Source organism: Oryzias latipes, chromosome 4 (genome assembly GCF_002234675.1).
Source record: "Oryzias latipes chromosome 4, ASM223467v1".
In the NCBI taxonomy this organism is placed as follows: domain Eukaryota; kingdom Metazoa; phylum Chordata; class Actinopteri; order Beloniformes; family Adrianichthyidae; genus Oryzias; species Oryzias latipes.
The window spans coordinates 4,058,580-4,085,131 of NC_019862.2; the positions used below are offsets into that span (position 1 = coordinate 4,058,580).

Sequence of the window (26,552 nt, forward strand, 5' to 3'; positions counted from 1 at the left end):
TATATCGACATAGATGCCATTTGTACAGATATGGTAGGTTTATTTTAATGTATAATAAAAACAACCAAGTGCATCACAGCAGACAACACACATGTGATGTCATTAAAACTGATCAACTATCAGTCCAGTCCAATGTGTGGAAACTCTTTGAATTTAGAAAGTCATGTGACCATCCAGTGTTCTAGAATGTTCTAAGAATGTTCTTTGGATTCTTTGGATGTGGAAAAGCAACAGTGGACTGAACTTTAGGAAACTAAAATGTGAATGGATCTGACATTCATTTTAGTTTACTTTATATATTTGGACACATATTTCATTTACACTTGATGATCTGGAAGAAATCCAAGAATCTGGAAAACTTCACTGTTCAGTAGCAGGAATTTCTGTCTGAGTCTCACTGCTGGAAGTTTGGATAAAGATGATCTGAATCCATTTTAGATCAGTAAATCGGATTGAATTCCAATTATATAAAAACATTCTTGAGTGTTTTTTCCATTCAAGGTGAATCTAAATTAAATGGAGTCCTGGATGAAACGGTACTAAACTAGCGTTCGTGGCGTGAAGGGGTCAATGCCCTCATGAGTCCAAATGTGACCCTCTTGTCGGCAATCACAGACGTTTGTACCCTTCAGGCTAAAGGTGACGGAGGGTAATTATTAATAAGTGAAAACCCAAAAAAGACTGTGAGATCAATAAAATACAAATAAAGTAGCATCAATAAGAATTACCAAAGTACAGAATATTTAGTACAGTATATTTTAATTAAGTTGTGAAGGTCTCCATTGATATTTTTTAACTCAGGTGTGGGGGTAACACCTCAACTTTCCACCCAGATGTTTGGTTCAGGGTCTGAAGAAGCATGAACAAAGTTAACAGAAATATAATTTCAATTTTTGCTTTAACTTTGTTTGTCTCATTCAAAACTAGTAACACTCACTAAATGTTCCTTGAGCATCAGTTGTGTTTCTCCTATCAAGTCAAAGCTTCTTTTCACTCACGGGACTGATGGCCTTCATCCCTATTACAAAACATTGACACTGAGATTTGGAACAGATAAAGACTTCAGAAAACCATGGCACCTTTCTAAATACCCCTTGTGCTATCTTAGATGACCCCCCCCCCCCCCCCTTTGCATTGACATGTTCTCCCTACCATGACAAAGGTGGATAAAGGTGGAAAGATTTCATGTGATTTTTCATGGACACCAGTGAAGATCACAAATCATTGAAGAAAAAAGGTTCAGAGCTCTGTCTAGTGGGTCTAGATGACCCAACTCCCAATGGTAAAGTGCCTAGGATAGCACAAGGGGTTACATGTGTAGTAAATAATATTTCTTGTTTGATGGAGCCTGGATAGTCTGAGACATCAGGAGATTTGAACATAAATGACAATGCCTGTTTCAAGAGTTCCTAGAAGGTTCTGGAGATGAAGAAGATGCTCAAACCCAAGGTTTTACAGTCTTTCATTGGTCTTAATAGCTGTAGAAATGTCTATCAGATAGACTCTATCTGATAAGAGACAGGAAGCGGTCAGTATTTATCAAAAAGAAAGAAGCATGTAGAAAACAGAAGCGGAAAAGAACTTAAATAAGAACTTCTTTTGATATCAAATAATTAAGAAAAAGTTTTAAAGACTCAATCTGATGAAAATGTGATTTTTTAAAATGTTTTTAAGTAGTTCTTGTAGTTTTTTTTCTCATGATGGAGGGCACGTGTAAAGAAAATTTAGATTCAAATTGCATTTCTGAGTATTTCTTTAATTAAGTTGTTGTGAATCAGGAGCAGACGGAAGAATGCGGTTGGAATGAGATCCTACTTGTGATGTAGAAGCTACAATCGGCAGATCACCAGCTCCCTGCTCCGCTCAGTCTGATGCATTCACTTGCAGACAAATAGATCCATGAATGTTTTGTTTTCCTCGTCTGAACTGAGATCTGGGTCTAAACTGTTTGGCTGGATAGCTCCAAAATTGCTCACCATTTTTGTTGCACCGCAAATCTTAGGTTGGGGTTTTGAGGGGCTGTAAGCTAGCGCAAGAGAGTGTAAACAGATGGATGATGGGAAGTCAGGGCGGGCTTACTGGGCCCCAACAGTCCTGCCCACAACTCGGAGGTGAATTTCTAATGAACTCTACTGAACTGTCCTAGAAAACGACACAGGTTTTTAGATTTTGGCTAAAATGAGCACAATTATAAATAAAAGACCACTGGGAACGCTTTGAAAGTAGATTTTTCAAAACGTTTTTTCAAATCCAATCTTCTCTTTCAAAGAAGATTGGATTTGACAATTTATGCATTTCTTTTAATTTGATCATGTTTTTTAGAAAGTGAGGCAAAACACAAGATACAAACCCAAGACAGGGTTTAGTGAGACAGCTGGTTTTTGACATCTGTGTGCGAGTCAGAATAAATAGTCCTAAACCGAACCTCATGTTTACTTTATCCCACATGGGATTGTTTTTTTAAAAGTCAAATCCATAGTTTTTCACTTCATACTGAGGAGGGTCAAGAAAATGTTAGCTTAACCATTCTGGTTGCTGTGAAGGAAGACATTTCCGCCTGAACTGCAAATGTCAGCCTGCTGGAGGCGCTACAGGAAAGGTCGGGATCAGCAAAGTCATTAGGGTTCATCCTTGGGGGGGGCATTTGCACAAAACAGAGTTCCAGTGCTTATCAAACTATTTGGTGGGTTACACAAACAAAAGGTGGCAAAAAGGAAATGAAACACTGCTTTCCTTGGAGTCAGAACAATTGGTCATTTCAGCACCAGAGCAGGAAGCAGGACTGGTGTAGGAACTGGATGATGAATTGGTTTTATTATGGTTTGGGGATTTTTCAGCCCTCTCCTTCATGGTGCTCAAATCTGCCCTCAGATGGCTTATTATGAAGTCCACAGAGGAAGGAAACGTCTCCACCAAGATGACCATCTCTGTTTGTCGTGTTCTGTGACAGTCACTCCTCTCTAAAAAAGGCACCCTATGTGAAAAATAGCTGCTGGATCTTGGGAATATATGTGTAGTCTGCACCAGAAAAGTGGCATTTTTCATTGATTTATTTTTCTAAGATATAGCAAAGGAGACGCACAGCTGCTTCTGGACTTTCAGTCCTGGATAGAATGAAGACCATCCTCGTTCCCTCGCTGCTGGGTGAGTTCCTCAGACACCTACAAGAGACAAATTTGATGACTTGGCATCCAAGTCTCTTAAAAATGCCTTCAGCTGTCAAAGCGGAGCTGATGTCAGCCCAAAGCTGGGCTCCTTTGCTAAAGTCGATGCAGATAACTGTAGAATGGTTTGCAGGCTCGTAAATTTAACAGCTGCAGCTGGGACTGTCAGTCTGTGCTAAATTAAAATGATGTGCAGCGTCCAGAACGGAAACTGGGCTAATAGAAATGATTGGGATGAGGCCGCCAAATTGTTGTGTTGGCTATTTTGTCTGTGACAGTCTTGACTTATGTGTACATGAACCAAAGCAGCACTAAGTTTCATTGCCGGGTAGTGTGGTTGTCTAGCAGCTAGAAAATGTGCATTCCTTGCTCTCCCATGGGGTGGGTAACAGTCTAAACAGCCTCATTAAAGAATGGGAAACTCAGCTATCTGATACTAAAGGCAGTTTGGATGTTGGAGCCACATTTCTCCTGAAAATGTCAGCGTTTCAAGTCTAAATCAAAGGGTTGTGTGGTACGTCACTGAGGGCAAGCTGTGTGTTTCTGTGTTTCAGGTGTGGCTGCATTTATTCTTCACGCTTTTGCTCTTGAAGGTAAATTAAACAGAAAAACACCTGCCCCCTATACACACACCGCAATTACACAAGTGACAAAGGCATGATTAAAATCCGAAACGTTCATTTTATTGTAAGTTGTCCTCAGTTGTCTTTTTTTTTTGTTAGACTCTTAAACTAAAATTCAGACTCAGATTATTTGTTTGTCATTTGTGCATAGCTAAATGACAAGTCACCAGCCAGAACAGAACAGCATCTAGACATCAGAGTAATAGAAGGAGCACATACCGGGTTAAAACTCAACAGTAAGGCAGGTGCAATTTAAAAATGAACAAGAAATACAATAAGTGCAACTAAACAAGAGGTTTGATGCAATATAAACTGTTGTGCAAAACGGGATTTGTGTGGTGTGTGCAAGGTGTGAGATAAGAAAAACAGGGGAAGACGTTGGTGAACAGGTATTTTTAGAAGCCGAGGTCTTTGAAGGAGTTGAGGAGTCTGATGGCAGAAACTTTCATGCAGCCTCGCTGTTCTGCATGGCAGGCTGCGGTATGAGTTGGGCTGGTGGATATATATTACTGGATTGGCCTTTGCATATTTGCTGTTATACACAGTGATATGCGCGTGCAGGTGCCTTTGCTATGCACTAAGTCACGTCAACAAAAACCCTGCTGTTCCAGTTTACGACAGGCAGGAATCAGCCACAAAAATCCAGCTAGCTCCTTCATTTCCTAACTGATTTTCACGAAACATAGCTCAAATTAAAGCTTGGAAATCCTGGTATATTTAGATATTTACTATCTCCAAAGACTAATCTGTGAATACTGCAAGACTTTATATGTGTTTTATTATAAACCACATAACACACTTTGGTAAATGTTGCTCTCTTTAGTCCTAATCAAACAAAACAAATAAATGAACAATTTGCCATTAATTAGTGTAACCAACTAACTAACTAACTGCTGTTTTGTAGGTTTTAAACAGGTGTGTAAATTATCAGCAAGGTAGTTTTGCTTAGTTATTAGAAATTAGTAGCTTGGCTGTAAATTGTCTAATCTTCAGCTACAAAGGCTTTTGTGAAAGTTGTAGTTCAGGTTGTCCCTGCACTACATCCCAAACACGTCTTCAAAACAGCAAGTATGTCAAATTTGGAGGTAATAAAAATTTAATTTTTTACTTTATTTGATATGATTTGAAATGGTTTATTTAAAAAAAAATCAAAGCAAGAATAACGCACGAAACAATACAATCAGCATTTATACATTGATACAGATACAGTTTGATACAGATGTATCAAATTTAGGATGATTAGTTATTAAATCAAAGATTGCTTGAAAGGGAGTGGAAGGAAGCAAACTTATATAATCCCACCTCTGTTCTACCGTAACCATTTTATTACATGTTTTATCATCATCCGGTTCCTACATTTTTATGAGATGCCCATGCCTTACCAACAGTTTCAGGTCATTAAGAATCCTTAAGTATCAATGAATCACATGACAACGATGAATTACCTAATAATTCTGTAAAATAGACATAACTCTATTTTGGATATCAACATAGCACATCAGTTATCTAAAATATGTTTAGGTTAATTTCATTAGAAAAATCATCACTATGATTAAAAATAACACTATATCAGAAGAAATAAACATAACAGTGTTTCAGAAATCTTCATAGCATTTACAGATCAAGTATCAAAAGTGAAAAATATGTGCGAATTATTTTTCATTAGAAAAATCATGAATCAGTTTTTGGGGTAAGTGAAGTGATTGGAGATCAATAACTTTAATCATCTTCAAAAATTGATAAGTAATTTTAATGTTATGATTATAGGGTATTTGCTGTGAAATAAAAAAAGGGTCCATACATACATAAATAAAACATTAAAACACAAATTGTTAATATGCATGGATGACTCAAACTTTAACATTCACATCACGCTTCTCAGCCTGATTTCTCTCTGTCAAAATGTGATCACTAACCTCTGAGAGGTGATTCCTCTCCATCTGATTATTTTGTTGTCATTTTTGCAGTTGATGGCCAAACATTGCGTCCCCTTTTGTGATTCTTTGCATACCTGTGTGGACCTCCTCATTACTTCACTTGGCAAGACTCAATGCATCACAATGGCGCACGTTTGTAACGTCATATATCGCGTGACGGCCAATCCAGTGGTATATATGTATGTATGGTGGAGCCCCTGGTGATCTGTGTTGCCCTCATCAGTCAGTGTTGTTTTTCCGGGTCCCAGATGGTTGGCAGTGTGACCCCAATGATTTTTCTCCGCCGACCTCAACACTCTCTCCAGTGCTTTTCTGTCAGTAGCTCTGCTGCTCTCATGCCACAGAGAGATTCTAAATTCAACAGAGGTTCTCCTAAAACCTATTTTCTCACATTTAAAACCTGACAGATTTGCTAAAACAACTTTTTCTTAAGGAATGAGTTCTGACAGAATGTATATATGATTGGCGGTGTAATGATTAATCAATTTAAATGAATTGTATTGATTTATATTTTTGCAGTCCAATCAATCTGTCTGAGGCAAGTTGTCAATCAAATCAACCTTTACCATTATAAAATTGTTTCAAAATGAAATAAATCAATTATAATCAATAATAGAAAATACCATCTGAATTGAGACACAGTGAGTTTATTTTAAAATAACGTAAAAACGACCAAGTGCATCACAGCAGACAACACACACGTGATGTCAGCAAAAACTGATCCGTCCATCATTCCAGTCCAATGAGTGGAGACTCTTTGAATTGATCAAAGTCATGTGACCATCTAGTGTTCTAGAATGTTCTAAGAATGTTCCCTTTGGAGTCTTTGGATGTGGAAAAACAACAGTGGGCTGAACTTTAGGAAACTAAAATGTGAATGGATTTGACATTCACTCTTACTGAGCCCGTGACCTGACATGGGTAAGATATTGAATATCTCGTTCCCACAAATTAAGATCTCGTTCCCATGCAATAATTAAGTTGTGCGAACGAAATAATCATTCACGTCATTCAAGGCATTCATAAACACTGATGTGAGCAATATTTGGATTTACAGCAGATACCTTCACATTACTGTCTGTGTGTCTCATGACATTACACAGAGTACATGGATGATGTTTAGAGATCAAATTAATTTACTTTAAAAAGCACAAAAGCATTGGGAATCAGGTTTCCATGTCTGGATTCATTTACACACGCACTCCATTCTGCTGCAAAAGCCGCTTTCTGCCGGTACTTTCGTGTCTCTGTGACCCACATTCGTTCAAGACGGGAAACATAAAAACAAGAATGATCGATTTATTATTGTCTCGGAGCTCTTTTGCTTGTCATGCCGAAAAGTCAGGCAGCTGGCTGGACAGCCAGACGGACAGCCAGCTGATATTGGAGTTTAGGGTTAATTAGGAATAGTAATATTCAGGACTTATCTTTTATTAACATACTCGTTAGCAGTCACTCTACATCCGAAGGCTAGTCGGCTACATGCTACGTAGCCTATTATTTATCCTGTTGCATTTGAATGCACCACAGTTACAGGGCCACAGTGATTGGTCGAGATGCGTAATGGGATGTGTGATGCATGATGGGATATGTAGCATGTAGCCTTCTAGCCTTTGGATGTTAAATGACTGCTAACGAGTTTGATGCTTTTGTGCTTTTTAATAAATAAATTTGATCTCTAAACATCATCCATGTCCTCCGTTTAATGTAATGAGACACAGACAGAAATGTGAAGGTATCTGCTTTAAATCCAAATGTTGCTCACATCCGTGTTTGTGAATGACTTATGACGTGAATAATTATTTCGTTCGCACAAATTAATTAATGCGTGGGAACAAGATATTAATTTGTGGGAACAAGATATTTATCATTTTACCCATGTCAGGTCACGGGCTCCATACTTCTTGTTTAACAACGCCACACAAAAATGGCATGGGTCTGAATTCAAATGGGAACAACTAAACAAATCTAAGTGAGAGAATCGTGAAGAAAAGCTCAAACCAACTGAACCCAAACTGACCCACCAACAGGAAATAGGGAGATTTTATACTGGCTGATCACAACACAATAGGGGAGAGAACTACAAATATGAAACATTAAAAATCCAAATATTAACTGAAGAAGTAAATTACTAGTAATTTAAAGCTTTAACAAACAAAACTAAACTTACACTTCAAAACATGTTTGACATATTCCAACAATGCAACCAATGGTTCAATTAAAGAATAAACCATGTCTTCCCCCTCCATCGTCTCCAAATAGAAATGTTCAGGAAGTCGTCCGGCTCCTCCCTTTGCTCCAGCGTCAGGCCTCAGAGAGAACTCAAAAGGATAGAAGTACTCAAAACTATAAGAACAAAATTAACTAAGTGTGTACAAGTCAGTAAGTTAATTTTGTTATTTAATGTGTAAAGTAAAAAAAAATGTGTTCAAGTATTAATGATTTATTCAGCAACAAATCTGAAGAAATATAAATAATATAATATAAATAATGGGCTCCTGCCCTCAAAACCGGATCAGCAAATTATGATATGAATCGGATCGTCTTTACAAGGAATCAATCATTGCAACCCAGTTGTCATGCGTTTTTTCCCAGTAACTTGTGCGGTTGACTTCCTAGACAGAGGAGGATGTCCTGAAGGGGACGCCGTAATGACGCATGTCTGCCTTTGCAGATCTTTCTGTACCCATCGTGTCTGTGTGGCCTCCGGGACCAGAAATCTTCGTCGGCGAGAGTGTATTTCTTTACTGCAGAATGGCATCCAACCTCTCCTTTGCATGGACCTACCTCTGGTACAGGCACACATCCCACGCTGCCTCCACACCAAACCACAGGCACTCGCTCTATGGAGACAGCTATTCCATCACGGCAGTAACAAAGGAGGATGCAGGCAGTTATTGGTGCAAAGCAGAACAGCAAGAGAGCAACCTCACCTCTAAGGCTCAGGTTGTGCTCAGAGTGTCAGGTAAGAAGCTGCAACGCCTCCAGATGAAAGTGCATAGAAATGCTTTAAACTCCAAACGTGTAACCGCCTTTGGAAGTATCTTCAAACTGCAGAGACACACGCAGAACCATCTTTATTTTAGTGCAGATTAAAAGCTTGTTTTTTTTTAACCAGGAGCAAACAGCCAACATAAAATTGTGCCGACTCTTTTTTCTCTTTCAACAGAAGAGGCCCCTCCCTCACTAACGTTGACACCCAACACCAGGCAAATCTTCAAAGGGGATAATTTTTCAGTGCAGTGCCCCACGTCTCCCAAGGGGTGGGAGCTGAAGCAGCTTTCTCCTGTCCATCCGAACATCACGACAGTGGATCAAAGAACACCATGTCCACCACCAGGGGGCGCTGTTTGCCCAGAAACATCCAGTAACTGGTCTTTTGAAGCCACCAGTGAAAGCAGTGGATTGTTCTGGTGTGAGGGTGTTGGAGGCCGCAGCAATTCGGTTAACATCACAGTAAACTGTGAGTCTAAACTGATTACCACATACTGTGTTTGTATTTTAACATAAAACAGATAAAATCATGACATCTGATTATTTGCTTGACAGATGGCAACATGCTTCTGAGGACTCCGGCCTTGCCCGTACACCTGGGGGATGAAGTGGTTTTGTTCTGTCAGTACAGGACAGAAAGGCAAAAACAAGCAACATTTTTTAGGGACGGAATGGATATCGGGACTTTTAATTTTTTCAGCTCAGATGGAGCTGTAACTCTGACCATTGGGGGGGTTAAAATAACAGATGAAGGCTCCTACAAGTGCTCGAGTCCAGACAGGAAGATGGAGAGTCCAGAGAGCTGGCTGTCTGTGTCACCTGACCGAGGTCAGTACAGTGACTTTTAGCTCATCTGGAATGATGAGATTCAGTTTTAGAACAGCATTTACAGAGATTTGTCATGTTATTCTCACCATCAGGCAGCTGGAAGTGGTTTGCCGTGTCGTCTACCATAGTGCTTCTGTGTCTCATTCCGCTCATAGTTTGGATAATTCACAGCAGGAGGTGAGATACAGGATATCCTCTGTACCAGTGACGTGTGGTGGGGTTCACGGCTGGTAAGGCACTGACATCATCAGTCAGATTTACAAACAAATGAACCCTACACAGTAGCTTTCTCACCATTTGATTGGCAGCAGTTAAAATGTGTTGTTTAAAATTTCAATTCAACATTTTTAATCCGTTTACAAGATGTACCGTAAAAAAAATCACCAAAATTGTTACTACTGACTTACTTGCAAAGGAAGTCCATGCGGCGCTAAATCCTCCATTTGAAAATGTATGCTAAACAATATTAAAGAATAACTGGATGGCTACACTTAACTGCTACCACTAATTCTATTATCATTTAGTGTCCCATTCTCTGAGGTCACCAGCGCCCTCTGCCTTGAAAAAAGGGGTACTGCGGGCCTCGCCTGCTGTGTTTCTAATGCGCATTTTCAGCTGATAAAAAAGACTAAATGAGACCGCTGGGGCTTAATCTGCCACTTTCTCGTGTATTTGAACAGGAAATTCATAAATTCACTTATTTTTTTTCACCAAAGAAATGTTGAAAACCCGCACAGAAAAAGTAATAACTGAAAGGAAATGTCTAAAAATGAACATTTTATTTTTATTTTTCATTTAAAAGGGCTATATCATGCTATTCTTAAGCCTTTTATAGTAAACACTATCCATGCAGCTGATAATGGCTCAGGAGGTTGTGCAGGTTGTCCAATATCAAAGGGTCGGCAGTTCGATCCCCGCTCCCCCCAGTCAACTGTCGTTGTGTCCTTGGGCAATAAACATCACCCTCCCTGCTGCCAGTGTGGTTCCACTGGTGTGTGAATGTGTAGGAATGTCCCGCTGATGGTCAGAGGGACGTAGGCGTGAACTGGCAGCCACGCCTCTGTCATCACCTACTATACGTGAGGAGTGAATGAAGAATGGACACATTGGAAGCGCTTTGAGCGTCTGGAAAAGCACAGATAAATCTAATCCATTATTATTATTGATGAACACGTTTTTTTAAATTAAATACTAGTTATTTTCTTGAGTTCTTTTCCAACCCGGAAGTACGACGACTCAATCCCTTTGGCACCGCCTTTCTCTCCTTCTTCTTCTTTTTAGAAGAATACTCAGAAATGTGTGAACAGCTCAAATGTTTATGGTGGGGCATGGACATTATAATACACTTAAAATTGATTTTGCATGATAGGGGCCCTTTAAAAAAGTATATTCATTTCATTTTATTTTATTTATGTATTTTTAAGCTATAGTTTGCCTCCCCTGACTGCACGTCACTGCTTTATACAGTCTGACAGTAATGGTAATCTGATAGTAATCTGGGTTGACTCCTAAATAATCCGACCGTGTGATATTTTACTGATAATTATGTGTTTATTTGAAGCCAGCAGATGGTTTGCTCGCGGAGCTGCTGGCCACTTACTAAAGGCGATGTCCCATCAGTGCCTCTGCCTGAGACCAAGCAGGATGTGACAGAAGTACAGTGGGACCTGTCCTGGATGGAGATGACCAGTCTGATGGACAAGCAGATGTATCCTGGCACTTAAAGGACCTGGCTTGTTCATGCTGACAGTTAAAAACAGTCAGACCGATTTGTCAGACTGTTTTATCCTCCACGTGGAAGCAGGCAGCCAAAGGGCCAAGTATTTTTGACTCTAGAAATTTAAAACAAAAGATTTCTTTTTTGCTGTTCTGATCTCTCTGTCCTGTGTTCAGGTCTGTGATGAGGCCAGTTTAAGAGATGGGTCAGACCTCTGTTCTGTGGACTGTGCTGCATTAAAGTGGTGTGATCGCTGAACAGTCCTGAAACTCTTTAACAACCGAAAATGAAAATGTTTTTGTTTCTTTCTATTGCTTTGAATGAGTAATGAACTCTATTCATTAAAAACAAACTTCTCTGAATGTGCTAAACCATTCAATCAAGCAGGCAGCCAAAGGTTCTGGAGGCAGACCCGTAAGAGTGCTGTGGGTCTTTAAATTGTCCGTGCCCATGGACGGTCATAGAGAGGAGCTGCTGGTTTGTCTTGGAAGTTCACTTGAGGCTCACACCCCCGCCAAGGACATAAATGGAATGAGCCATCGTTGTGTGCAAGGCCGGCCCCAGCCAATTTGGTGCCCTAGGCAAGATTTTCAGTTGTGCACCCTTGCATTACTGTAGTTACTCTGCTAGTGTTTCACAGGAAACGTAATAACTTTGTCTCTGCAAATTTTTTACATTTAAGCAAGGCAATTGCACATCAAAAGAATTAAATGATCAAATACAAAATATGAGTATCCATCTTCTTCCGTTCCGGCAGCCGATCCTATCCCTTACACTCGTGGGCGAAGGCAGGGGACATCCTGCACTGGTCACCAGCCTGTTGCACGGCCACAATCACACACCCATTCACACCTAGGGGGAATTTAGAGTAACCAATGAACCTATGAAGCATGTTTTTGGATGGTGGGAGGAAGCTGAAGTCCCTGGAGAAAGCACACACATGCACGGGGGGAACATGCAAACTGTTTCAGGTCCCCCAGTCGGGACTTGTTCCGGGGGCCTTCATGCTGTGAGGCAAGAGCGCTAGCCACTGGGCCACCGTGTTCCATGGGCTAAAATATGAACAATTGAAGATATACAATTACATACAATATAAATAGCTTAAAGAATATAAGAAAACACGTAAATGAGGGACATTAACACAAACATAGGATTATGTTTTTTTCATTTAAAAGAGGATTTTACAAAGACAAGGTGGTGTTTTGCTGCTGCCTTAACTTGAATTTCTTAAACCACACATCCTCAATCTGACTAAACATTCCACAGATTTACTCTTCTGGTTTTTCTTGCATCAGAGTCATTTACAAGATCTTCACATGACAACTGTTTTGCGACCACATGGTTTACACTTATCATGGCAAGTCCAGTTAGAAGTTATTGCATCTTCGTAAATTTCAAGTGTTTGAATCAATTCTCCCTGTAACAGGAAGGATGGCAGAGATTCTTAATCCTTGTGCTATCTTAAATGACCCCACCCTTACATTGACGTGTTCTCCCTACCATGACAAAGGTGGATAAAGGTGGAAAGATTTCATGTAATCCATGGACACCAGTGAAGATCACAGATCATTGAAGAAAAAAGGTTCAGAGCACTGTCTAGTGGGTCTAGATGACCCAATTCCCAATGTTAAAGTGCCTAGGATAGCACAAGGGTTGCAAGCAGGTGCTGTAGCAGTCACCGTATCCGTTAGAGGAGTGTTTTTCAACCTTTTTTGAGCCACGGCACACTTTAACCCTGACAAAAATTCCGCGGCACACCAGCATCCCAAAAAAAAAAAAAAAAGCAGAAATCCATGGTCTGCACTGATCGACAGCCCCCCCCCCCCCCCCCCCCCCCCGCAATCTCATGTGGATTTTTGTGACAATTGTGGCAGAAAAAGCAGGAAGTTGCGGCTGTTTTTTTTCTAAGAGATGAACCACCAGCTAAAGACGAGCTTTAGCTGGTATTTTTGTTAGAACTGAGCAACTCTATCAGCAGAATTAAGAACAAGGAAGTGAAGACTTTAACCACTTCTGATTGGTCAGACTGATGACATGTGATTAAGCCTTCAAGAATGATTGGCGGAGACAGTTAAAGGGGCGGGACTTTTCCTTACACAGTAATAGCTGCAGCTAAATCGCGGTACCTGCATTCTTATCAAAATGTCTTTAATAGAATTAAATAAACACAAAGAAAAAGTAATTTTAAGATCTTTTATATTCCTAACTACTCAGTGTTTTATCAGGGCCTGTTTGGATGAACACAGAGCTGATATCCTGAAGATGGAAAATGTTTTTAGATCAGTGAATGAGGGCAATTTCCCACGGCTCACTTGACCATCTCCCACGGCACACTAGTGTGCCGCGGCACACTGGTTGAAAAACACTGCGTTAGAGGAGTGAGCTAGGTCTATTGGAGGAGGAGAAGCGCTTGATGCTGCTGCATCACTTCTGGGTTGCACTGCAGAGGTGGAGATGACTGGAGCGGCTCTTTAGCAGCACATCTGAGGACAGAAGAAGAGAAGGCCACACTAGTCTTATAAAAACATTATTTCAAGAATTTAAAAAAATGGGGGGAACATGAATAAATAAAAAATAGCAATGCATTTACAATGTAAATTATACTGTATAATATTCAATGCACTTTTTCTGATTTGCAAATTATATTAGTCACTTATAAACATACATATAATATTTTATTGTCATTACAGTGAAATGCTAAGAATGCAAAGACTCAGTAAAATGTAGTAAAATATAGTTTTTGGGAATGTTATGCATAATGACTTAATAATGTGTACTGTAACCCTTGTGCTATCCTAGGCACTTTAACATTGGGAGTGGGGTCAGCTAGACCCACTAGACAGTGCTCTGAACCTTTTTTCTTCAATGATTTGTGATCTTCACTGATGTCCATGGACTACATGAAATCTTTCCACATTTGTCATGGTAGGGAGAACACGTCAATGTAAGGGTGGGGTCATCTAAGATAGCACAAAGGTTAATACTGACGAAAAGATAAATGATAAATGCACTGTAGACAATCAACTGTAACACAACAGTGCTTGGCTTATGTCTGTGGAAAAATGATTAGCATTTTGATTGACTGCTACATGCTGGGAAAACCCCATCCTGTTGATTACCATCATAACACCTAAACTAATATTTAACATTAACGTTTATTTCACATTCAAACACCATTCATGGTGGTCTATCTTTGCTAATCTAGTGAGCATCAATGCACACTAGTATTTCACAGAGGCCTCTGGGAAATTTCTAGGGCACTGGATTTTGGAATTTTAGCTTCTACAAAATGGCAAAGCCATTATATAGTGGAACATACAGTGATTTTATACAGTTTCCCACTGGCTTACAGCCCCTCAGCCCCCTCCAACCGAATGTTACCGGTGCAACAAAAATGGGGAGCAAAATAATAGCTATCCAGCCCAACAGTTTTGAGCCAGAGACCAGCTTGGATGAGGAAAATGAGGAAATGAATGTGTTTATTTATTTGCAAGTGGATGCTTCAGAATGGAGCAGAGCAGGGATCTTGTGGACAACCAACTATAGCTTCTATGTTACAATTACAAGCTTTTTCAAACGGCATCTTTTTGTATGCAATTTGAATTACCCACTAGGCACGGACATGTATCCTAAATATCTTAATCACAGCTATTTCAAAGCTTTCAGCTGTAGATATGCATAATGAATCTGATAAAGATCACTTTATAGAGGTCTATTAGACATTGCGGTTTATATCTCTAGCAGACGACTTTCCCACATCTAATTGCATCGCGGCCTCTCCAAGCCTTGCCCGTTGTAAGTGAGCCATTTGGGTAGTTTCTTCACGTGATGGAAGAGACTTGATGTCTGTTAGTTGTCTAATATTATTCTAGACATCTCTATTTTGTTTCTCCATCAGAGGTCCACCAATAGTGTTCTGAAAGATGTCTGCATATACAGTAAATGTCTCCTACACGTCTACCTGTAGACATCTAATGATTGTATATTGTTAGACGTCTAAAAGTGAAGCTTTTTAAACATTTCCTAGATTGAAAATAGAAAAGTCAAGTTAAACATGTTTCTTTTGATAGACTTTGGTGCGCCTTCATCCTTTTCCTCCTTTTATATATGTCAATACAATTTCTATACTTTTAGAACTTTGCCTCTGAACCACAACTAGACTCTGTTGTGCAGAAGAAGATCAGAAAATGTGCTATCAGCTCATTCTAATAACAATAATCCACTCTGATAAAACATGAAACCTTTTACCATCAGTTTGTTTAGTCATACGACAAGTTAAAAATCTAAACAGAAATATGTGTTTGATTGTTGTTTTGATGCAGGTGTCTGTAACTTTGTCATAGTTTTCTGTGAACAAATAGCCTCAGTGCGTTCTAAGGATGAATGGATGTTTAGAAAAAGTACTCTGGAAGACAACTAGAAGTATACCAAGATTTAATGATGACAGGTAGATGTGTCGTAGACCTCTAATTTAACATTTAAAAGAGTAGTAAAATAGAGTTGTCAAAGATGTCCTGCAGACATTTACAGTGGATGTATATTAGTTATCTAAAAGACATCATTTGCCAGGTGGGAAAGAGATACTCAGAAATGATATTTTGAGTTTTAACGTCTTTATAAATGTCCTCCATCATTAGAAAAATGCCAAAAGAACATGTTAGAAACACCCAAAACATGATGTCCTCGAATGTGGGCGCCCCATCTCAAGAGGGTATGCATTGAATAGTTTTTGTGAGTTGTGTTCTTGGTTTTCCCTGAGCAATCCGCTGTCCTCCCACAGACCAAATTATAGATTATAGATCACTCTAAACTGTGAATGTATCTGTGCATTGTTGTGCGCTGCTGCGATGGACTCGTGAATCATCCTGGGTGAACCCTGCCTTCACTCAACATTCGCTGGGATAAGCTCCAGCAACCCTGTGACTCCTAAAGTAATTAAGCAGGTTCGGAAAATTGATGGATGGGTGTCTGGATGTGGAATAACTTGTTGTCATAACATGCACACAGGGAGAAAGATCTGCAGCATTTGACCTGACCGCTCTTTCACAGCCGCATGTCCTGCAGGAAGGAGCCTGTAAAGATACTGAAGCAAAAAAGACAAATAAAAAGAACACAAATGGCACAAGCAGCTCCAGTATCATTACATTTGTGCGTTTAAATTTCTGGATGGATACTTAATTATATGAACAATGTGTCCCACACAGGGGAAATGTGTGCTGCCCTTTGAAAAATGCCACAAGTCAGGATTCCATCTGTACAGGATTATCAACAGAACAGCTGACTTTTCTTGCAAATACATTTCAAAGTTTTTTTTCTGTGTACAATCCTCAAATCATCTGACTTTTATAAAAAAATCAAATCCTTGTATCAAGTCTTCATAAAGCATTTGGGTCTTCTGCGTTTTCATCTTAGTGATGTTTTCTTTCACTTTTGTGTTTTTAGTCAAGCACACAAACACTTGTCTGGGTTTGACAGGTTAGACCACATTGCTGCAAACTAGAACTGGGACACACCTCTGCAGTGGGACAGCTCGGTCTTTTCTCTTTTGCTGCAACGAGAGAAGGAATCTGTTCTGATCCTTCCATAGATCTCACAGGAGTTTAAACATCACTTGTGGAAAAAGAACAAACAGAGGAGCAAAATGGGCGATGCAGTTGGTGAGTTGATATTTTGCTCTGAAAATTCATATTTTTTTTCTTTAATGTCTCTAAAACCTTAGTGTGTGTCTAGATTTGGTTGCTGGTTTTAGTTGGAAGAGTCTGCAGACTAAAGTAAAAGAAGAAAATCTGTGAGGTGCTAAGTCAAAACCACCCCAACACATTTTTACATGTAGCTATTGGGGAAATGCGTAACTCTGTTTACACAATTCACTTGCATTTCATCAGTTTAGAAGAGAATAAAGTGATGAAGTTCATTTATGGGCTTTGCTGCAGGAGTTTGGTTGTGCAACACTTCTCTATCAACTGTAAGAATTGTTTGAACCCTGTCTAAAAAGTTTTAGGTTAACACTCTGCAGGATTTTTTTAATGAAATATGCAGGACATTTAACCAACAAAAATTGTTTTCTTTGAAACTTGACTGTTAAAATCTTGCAAACAGATTGCTTTTTTGGTATTATTGCAACAATTTAAACTTTTCAGTTTCAGATAAAGTCATTTTATTCCAGCAACAGTTTTGCATTTAGGCTGCAAAGCCTGAAGTCAATCACTTAAAAGCAGAACTTAGGTACCGCATAAACCAGTCAGACCAGATTTTTTTTTTTAGTTCAAGGAAGACAAACACACTGAGTTCCCGACAGCCCAAAAACACCAAAACAACATTCCGAATGAAAAGGAGGAACAAGGCTGTCATATTTACAGTAAATGTACAAATAAAAAATTTAAAAAGTTGACTTGTGAAATTTTTCATATTTCTTTTGCAAACTCAAACTGTCCTCATTTAGGCTGGTTGTAAGTGGATTTAACTTAGAACAGCAAATGTCATTTTTATGTGCTGGAAAACAGTTTAGTTTTGAGGTAATAACAAACCAGTGCGAAAAATCCTCATTAACAAACATAACTGAAATGTGGTGCTGCGTGCGTCAACTTTTTCACTGTTTGCATGTTTTCATGATTCATTTTCTATTTAGTTTTTGTTTTACTTTTGTTGAATTTTGCTTTTTAATGGGTTACTTAATTTCAAAGTTATTTCAAAAAGACAGTTTTTAAATAAATACCTGAAGGAGAGTGTTCAAGACCTACTCCAATGCAAATGTTGTTTTTAACATGTTGTTGTAGCATTTTTCTCATGATGGAGGACATTTATAAAGAAAATTAAGATTTAAACTGTATTTTTGAATACTTCTATTTTCATATCATGGTGAATCAGGAGCAGACAGAAAAAAAAGATTGTTTTAAACTACAATCCCCTCCTCATTTTTAAATATTATAAAGTTATCCTCTTTCTGTTTCAGCTGAGTAGCCATAAGCTTTCCTGCTTTTGTCTTGTGCAGTTTTTTTTTTTTTTTTTTAACTTGTCCTGTCCAACAGCTGGGCAGACAGATGAGAGCTGAGGGCCTCTTGTGTTGGACATATTTTACTTTAACAAGAGGGGTTATTAATCTTCAGACAAACCAAAGGTATGTCTGAATAAATCCCTTTTGTAATTGAGGCCAAACTTTATTAATTTCAATCATGTCTGAAAATCTTTGGTATTGGACCGGACGGAAAAGGAAAGGAGGGAAGAAGAGAGAGGGATGTTAGAGAGAGGGGGGGTAGGGGGTGATAATAGGAGGGGAAGGGGGATAAGACCATGAAGCAGCATAAAGCAACAAGTTTACTGGTTTTTAATCATTATGGTAAGGTTCAAATGTAGTAAAAAAAAAAAAAAAAAAAGGGCGGAGCCTGTCCACACACACACTCAAATGTTATAAACACACCTGCTAGCTGCAAAAATGTCCACCTGTCGACATGTACACAAAACAGATAGTGTTCACACGCATACTTATGCCTTAAAACCAACTAGTGTGAAATATTTCAGTCAATCAATCGTGCCAACTGTTAGTGCAAAGGTGAGCTAACACCAGTGCTCAGGTGAGTGTTTATGTTCTTCTAAAATGGATGGTGGAACGTGAAAAGAAGGAGGGAGAATGCCCAGCCATCCCCACCCCAAGACCCCCACCGCAGCAGCAGCGGCAGCCGGAATCCCCCCAACGCCACACGGGAACCGGCAGGGAACAACCGCCGCCCGGGCGACCAAGCCCGCCACCCAGCCCAGGGCCAGCAGGGCCGCCGCCAGGCCCCCAGAGCCAGAGAGCAGGGAAGCACGGAGGGAAAGAGAGCGCCGCCCCAGCCCAACCAGGAGAGCAGCCCCCCCGCCGCGCCGGGAGAACCCAACGCAGGGCCCCACCGGAGAAGGACGCCCACAGCCCCAGACGAGCACCCCACCACCACCCAGGAGTTCCGGGCATCCCCCCGCCCCAACCCCAGGTACGAGCCAGGACCCCCCAAGGGAGACCCGCTCCGCACTCCAGGCAGCCATCCGCCCGGCCCACGGCCGGTCCAGGGAGGAGCGAGGCAGGGGCCCGACGCCCCCGCCCAGGATGGGGGAACCCCGGGGAAAAAAGAGGGCCCACAAGGGGTGCTGTAAATATGGCCCGACCAGGCTCGGCCACAGTTGGAAATTTGGCGGGGCCCAGCGCTCAGGAGCAAGGACCAGAACCCACCCCCCAGGGACACAAACACCCCCGGCTCAGATGTAATGTGAACCCCCCCACCGCGCGGAGAGAGCACCGCCGGGCCCAGGAAGCCGGCACCCCGGGGACACGGCCGCCGTTGCAAAGGGGCCCGTACCCCCCACCAGGGAAGAGGCAGGGGACAGATGGTCCTAGGTCCCACCTTCCTTGCAAAAAGTGTGTGCGTGTATGTGTGTTTGAGAAGGTGTGTGTGTGCATGTGTTTGTGTTTATGTTGGGATGTATATATTGAGGGGGGAGGGGTGTGTGTACTAAGGGGGGTGCAGTTAAAATTGGCGGGTAGGGCACTAAGGGGACATCTCCTGATTACTCACAGTGACGTCCCCTCACCCTCCCCACCAAGGGACCCTAAATGGGGGTCCCTGTTGGTTTATACTTGAGCTTATGAAATGACAGATCATGAATTAATCTTTGTGTTTCAGACAATGGGAAATGTGTTTCACCGAAGAGCCCCTTCCTGTCAGAGGTCAGACTGGTGCTGATTGGTGGGAGATGGGCAGGAAAGAGTTCATCTGCCAACACCATTCTGAGGCAGAAAAAGTTCGACTTCGGCCGGATCAGGACGCATCAGTCCAAAATGATTGAGGGGGAGGTGGGGGGCAGGAAGCTGGCTGTGGTGGACACTCCAGGGTGGAGAAGCTCTCTCTGCCTTTCAGATGTCCCACAAAGAGACCAGCAAAGGTTTAGGCTCAATGTCTCCAAGTGTCCACCGGGCCCCAACGCTTTCCTTCTGGTCATCCCTGTGGACTCGGCTTTCTCTGTGGAGCAAAAGATCACTGTGGAGGAGCACATGAAGCTCCTGGGAGAGCATGCCTGGAGATTCAGTATGGTGCTGTTCACTTTTGGAGATTTCCTGGGAGAGAAGACCATAGAAGAACACATCGAGAGCGAAGGACTGGCCCTCAGGTGGCTGATAGAGAAGTGTGGGAACAGATACCACATGTTCAACAATAAGGACAAAGATAACTCATCTCAGGTGTCTCTGCTGCTGGAGAAGATTGAGGAGATGGCAAGGAACAACAGCGGCAGATGCTACGAAGTAGACCAGCGCATTCTCAAGAAGATCAGACAGAAGCAAGACGAGGTGGCTTCAAGAGCGGAAGAGAGACGAAGAAAAGCTGAGGAAGAGAGACAACGTATGCTGAAACTCATTCAAGGTGAACACAGCAGAAAAACGGTCTATTAAAGAGTTCATTTAATCCTTGTGCTATCTTAGATGACCCCACCCTTACATTGACGTGTTCTCCCTACCATGACAAAGGTGGATAAAGGTGGAAAGATTTCATGTAATCCATGGACACCAGTGAAGATCACAAATCATTGAAGAAAAAAGGTTCAGAGCACTGTCTAGTGGGTCTAGATGACCCAACTCCCAATGTTAAAGTGCCTACAATATAGGGCTGGGAATCACTGGGTAACTCACGATATGATACGATTTGCAATACATTACTCACGATAACGATACTATCACGATATGGCGATATTGTGATAATCGATATATCTTGTCTCTAACAACTCACGATATATCAAACTTTAAGAAAGAAGAACTTGAAAAACTGTTTTTTGGAAAATATTTCCCCATTTATTTTTTAAACAATGATAACGAACAACTTGTGTCCTATTTGGTGTAATGAATAACAGACTTTTGTGTAACATTGCTGATATCAGTAATACTCTGTCTTTGACAAACAATGACAATTTTCATTTGGAAATATCTGTAAAATTTGGTTTAAACAATAGTGAACATGAACAGCAGTGTCATTAATTAGTACAAAATTGCTGTAAACAGGATAAAAAATGAATAAGTCAAGTAGATGCCAGACACATTGTTATTAACTTTTAAAAAACATAACCATAGCCATTTCTTAATTTAAAAGAAATAGCTGTTAATCAGATATTAATTCTGTGAACAAATTATATCGTCTTTGTTAAAAATAAATGACACGATTTAGTGTAAATGTGGAGTAAACAAAAATAAAATTCTCCCAGAAAAATAAAAATCAAGTAGCTAGGACCTTTCCTTTAAGTTATTTAAGACATAAACTGCTTTCAAAATAAATGACCAGGGATAAAATACACGAAGAACTTAAAGTGCATCCAAAAGTAAACATCTTTGTGAACAACACGATTGGGGACAAGCTGCATGCGATGTATGTTTCATGTTTTTCTGGAGAACCACAGGCTTTTAGCGTCAAGCTGCTCGTCTACCGCAGAGGAGAAGGGGGGTCCATGGGCAGGGATGCCTCTTTCTTCCGTTTCCATCTCAACTGTAGCTCTGGTCTGGCCGTACAGCGCAGGGATCCTTTTTTCAGTATTTCCAAGAGGGAATGTCAAAGCGTGGCTCTAATGGATTCAATAAAAACCGAAATCCCTCGTTCGTTCTCCACCTCCCGTTTTGTTTTCCGTTTGTTATTGCCGGTGCTCTCACAGAAAACGGTGGTAGCTTCGTGTGGAAAAAGGTATCCGCGCTGGGCTGTGTCGGCTTCAGGCCAGCAACAGCCACGGCTTTCTCACACAACTCCGTTGATGCAGCTTCCATGCTGCCGGCGCGTCTTTTAAGTTGTTGCTTTCGCTTCTCATTGTTTTTCCCCCCCGCCATGTTTGTTTGAATGTGTGTTCTTCTTCGTCCCGCCCGCAACAGCCAATCTCGCAACGAGCGCCCCCTATCAACCCTCCAAAGAATTGTCTTACCAAAGGATGGTTAATATAACCTTTTACATGGTCTTTAAACGTAAATAAAAGGTCGATACTTGACGAAGACGTCTCGAGAATCAATCCCGGGACTAAATATCGTGATATATCGCCATATCGATATTTTGGCACACCCCTACTATAATAGCACAAGGGTTACAGTCAGTTCATAATGCAGAAGAAGGCAGGAAAGCAAACAAGAAACCACTGAAATTCCAGAACTCCTTCAGGTATTTTCTTAATTTGAATCCATCAGGACTCATAAAAGCTCACCGGTTCTGCAAATATCTGCAGTTGTTTCATTTCAGGTATTGGTTCAAGTTTCTTCTGCCTTTAGACAGACGTGTTTTCTTATGAATAGAAAGTATTTCATGTTTACAGTGATTCTAATCATAAATGGTGTACACTTATATAGCGCCTTTCTTCCTACAAGGACAAGGTGCTTTACAGTCACGGACCCATTCACCCAGTCACACACACATATTCACTCACACATTCTAACACTGGTGGCAGCTCCGCTGCCAAACACAGGTGCCCACCTACCACCAGAGGCAAGGTGGGGTTCAGTGTCTTGCCCAAGGACACTTTGACTCATGGGCGTGCAAGGCGGGAATCGAACCTGCAATATTACGATCATGGGTTGACCGCCCTACCGCTGCACCACGGCCGCCCCCATCATAGCTCTGCAGACAGTTTCAGAAAAACTACGCATGATCAATCCACTCAGATGTCGATCATTTCTGTGCACACATCACTAGACTATTTTCTCACATTTTAATAGAAATCTGAAAACTGTAAATTTTTACCATTAGCATTTATTTTATTGTAAAACAAACATTCATGTATCCCTTGTGCTATTTTGGATGACCCCACCCTTACATTGGCGTGTTCTCCCTACCATGACAAAGGTGGATAAAGGTGGAAAGATTTCATGTAATCCATGGACACCAGTGAAGATCACAAATCATTGAAGAAAAAAGGTTCAGAGCACTGTCTAGTGGGTCTAGATGACCCAACTCCCAATGTTAAAGTGCCTAGGATAGCACAAGGGTTAAATGATGGGTATTCAAACTATGAACTCCACACCTAATCATTGTCTGTTTCGTCTGACAGCAGGAGATGTGATGCCCATCCCAAAACTCCAGATAGTTCTGCTGGGCAGCCGAGGGGTCGGAAAAACCTGTGTCGGGAACACCATCCTGGGCTGCAAAGAACATGATGGAAAACGAACAGTGCACTCGGAAGTGCGGCACGGTTCTGTGGACCAAACTGAAGTAACTGTGGTTGACAGTCCAGGTTGGTGGAAAGGTTTCCCCGCGGAGGACACCCCCCAGGCAGTCAAGGACGAAATGCAGCGCAGCTTGTTTCTGTGTCCCCCTGGACCCCACGTCTTCCTGCTGGTGATAGACGCAGACACCTCCTTCAACGCCAAGCACCTGGACGCAGTGACCTCGCATGTGGAGCTCCTCGGTGAAGCAGTGTGGAAACACACAATCCTAGTTTTCAGTAGAGGAGACTGGCTGAGAACCAGCACCATAGAGGAGTACATTGAAGGTGAAGGGCTGGCCTTACAGTCTCTGATTGAACAGTGTGAAAACAGATACCACGTTCTTAATAACAAAAATGCAGAGGAAGACACACAGGTCACAGAGCTGCTAGAGAAAATCACCGGGACTGTGGCTGCAAACGCATGGCAGCCTTTTATTCCAGACCAGCAGATTTTTATGAGCCTGGAAAAGAAACGAAGAAGTGTGGAAGAAGGAGCCATTTTGAGGCAGAAGCTGGTCCAGACCCAGAGGAATCTCCTTACAGGTGAGTTATTGGGGGGGGGAGGGAGAGACGAGAGGATCCAGTTCGTCCAAAATGTTTTCCTCTTGAGAATTTGAATCTGAGAGTAAAAAAAGGTGAAGTAATGAGTAGTGAATTACTTTTTCAAATAGGTAATGATAATTAATCAGTAACCGAGTAAAGTAATGAAGGATTTTTCATGTTGGCTGGGTGGCTCGGTTGGTAAGGTGACAAGCTACCATGCAGGAATCCAGGGTTCGATTCCCAGAGGGGAATAAGCAATGGTACTGGGGGGCAATTACCATATCAATGGCGGGCAGTTAACATCACCCAGTGGGGGTCCTTAGGCAAGGCCCTTAACACTACTGCCTCCCGAGTGCAGTTCAGCTGCAGCTCACCGCTCCCCCAGGGGATGGGTCAAATGTGGAGAAGAATTTCCCCATTTTTTTTTTTTTTTTTTTTTTAGAAGTAATTTACCCAAAACTGCTCATTATTATGAAAAACTCAAGATGTTTACCAAAGAAAAAGGGTTTTTTTTCTTTGAAAAAAGAATATTTGTGTTCATTTGCATCCCACTCTGAGATGATGGAAGTTATTTTCTCCTCAGGAATGAGGAACAAGCTGGAAGAGATGAAGATTGTGTTGCTCGGGGAGAGGTCCTCTGGAAAGAGTTCAACAGGAAACATCATCCTGCATAAAGAGGTCTTTTCTGCGGGTCAGGATGAGCAGTGCCATAAGGAAGTGAGGCAGGTTGGCGACAGACAGGTCACAGTGATTGACACACCTGGGTGGCGGAGGGAATCCTCCTGCTCTACAGAGCAGATGGACAGAGAAATAGTCCGAAGTCTGTCCCTGAGCGAGTCAGGAGTTCATGCTGTGCTGCTGGTGGTTCCTTTGGATTTGAAGTTCACAGAGACAGAGAAAGTCAAGCTGGAGGAGCACGTCAACCTTTTTGGTGCCAGTATTTGGAAACACACACTAGTTCTGTTCACTCATGAAGACAAACTACCAAACAAATCCATAGAAGAGCACATTGAAAGAGAAGAGTCTCTGCGCTGGTTGGTGGACAAGTGTAAAAACAGATACCACTCCATGAACAACAGGAAATCAGATCTGAGTCAGGTCACAAAGCTGTTTGAAAAGATAGAGGAAATGGTGGCAGCAAACACAGGCCAGCTCTTCTGCCCCAACATGAATGATGTCTACCTGAGAATCTCTGAGAAATTCTGTAGGATTCAGCTGAAGAATGTGCTGAAACAACGGCTGCAAAAAGAATTCAAGAGGAGGGAGCTGGAGCTGATGAGCAACTTCAAAACAACACTCCTCGAGCTGCAAGAGGACCTGAATGAGACCACGTCCAGATCTGAAACTAAAGGATTCCGTGAGTATTACACCCTCAGGTCCTATCACTCTGTCCAATATCATGGTATGCTACACATAAAATGAGGTCTTACCAGGTTTTTTTGCAACAAATTCCAGGTGGTGACCGGGCCAAACCCAGGGGCAGGACTGCTGATCAAAAGAACAGAGAAGTAAAGGAGAAGAAAATGAATGCAAAAATAAATACGGCTGTTGAAAGGCTGGATCAGGAAATCCTGAAATCCACAGAGTTCCTTAGAAGCAGCATGGATGCCTTGATGCCTAACTGTAAGTTCGAAATTATGATCTCTGCTGGTAAACACGTCAACACAGTTTTACCTAAACCGTTTTTGTCCTTTTCAGTCAGTGGTGCAACTTCGGCATCTTCTATCTCTGGCTCCCTCATACGACATAATCCAACCAGCAGTTTTCACCAAGTTCTGGCTTGGGTGGCCAGTCTTCAGATCAGCACAAATAAGGACAACCAGATGACGATCAACTTCCCCAGATCTTCAGGATACAATTCACAAATCTCTCTGATGACTGGTCAGAAAGATTCAGAAAACGATTGAATGGACCTTAGAACTGGTGACCCAGGATTTGGGTTTTGCTCAGACCAGACCAGATAAAAAAGGTCCTGAAGGAAAAGCAGGTCTGTAAAGAATGGTTTTAGAGGTTTTACGGGAATCTTTAAAGTCCACCTACCTAAAATTTAATAAACTGAATCCTCACTGCAGATGAAAATATTTTTTTGTGGTTGGAGAACAGTCTGGCTGCAATGAAATGCCACATTATAAATATACCACCCTTGTGCTCCAAGCTCGGGATCTTTAATTTCTGCTATATTGCCTTTTTCTAAACATGACGATAATAATCAACATGTCTAATTTTAGCTACAGAATACCCATTTTGAGTGATTTCATTCCAGCTGAACAGATGACTATTTACTGTTGTTCAAAATGAGTCTCTTTACCTCTACTACTACTGTTTCAAAAACGTTTTGCATTGCATGACTCCATAGTTGCTTTTAAGTCACCTCTTCAATAGAATCAGAATTAAAATGTAACATATCAGAAAATGTAATGCAATGTATTCAACATTTAGAGGAGGGGTTATGATATCATATAATGAGGGAGGAGTTAGTACACACACAAACAAATGTAAACTGATCACCTGAGGAGTGAGGAGAAAGTCATCCACACCTTAAACTCGCCTGAGC

General features: G+C 41.3%; 2 protein-coding genes across 2 annotated transcripts; both read left to right on the forward strand.

The window, feature by feature from the left end:
* Positions 1-2,957: 2,957 nt before the first annotated feature.
* On the forward strand, positions 2,958-11,622 carry LOC110014813 (basement membrane-specific heparan sulfate proteoglycan core protein-like). Its single transcript, XM_020701873.2, has 7 exons — positions 2,958-3,144; positions 3,719-3,757; positions 8,399-8,689; positions 8,894-9,187; positions 9,274-9,546; positions 9,639-9,723; positions 11,108-11,622. The coding sequence occupies exons 1-7, from the start codon at positions 3,114-3,116 to the stop codon at positions 11,268-11,270; spliced, it is 1,176 nt and encodes a 391-aa protein (XP_020557532.1). The 5' UTR covers positions 2,958-3,113; the 3' UTR covers positions 11,271-11,622.
* A 2,990-nt stretch (positions 11,623-14,612) lies between these two features.
* LOC101172483 (GTPase IMAP family member 8) lies at positions 14,613-26,069 on the forward strand. The gene is made up of 6 exons (XM_023954020.1): positions 14,613-16,920; positions 19,918-20,652; positions 23,300-23,998; positions 24,582-25,355; positions 25,454-25,621; positions 25,697-26,069. Exons 1-6 carry the CDS (start codon positions 16,905-16,907, stop codon positions 25,903-25,905), a joined length of 2,601 nt encoding a protein of 866 aa, XP_023809788.1. The 5' UTR covers positions 14,613-16,904; the 3' UTR covers positions 25,906-26,069.
* The last annotated feature ends 483 nt before the right edge of the window (positions 26,070-26,552 follow it).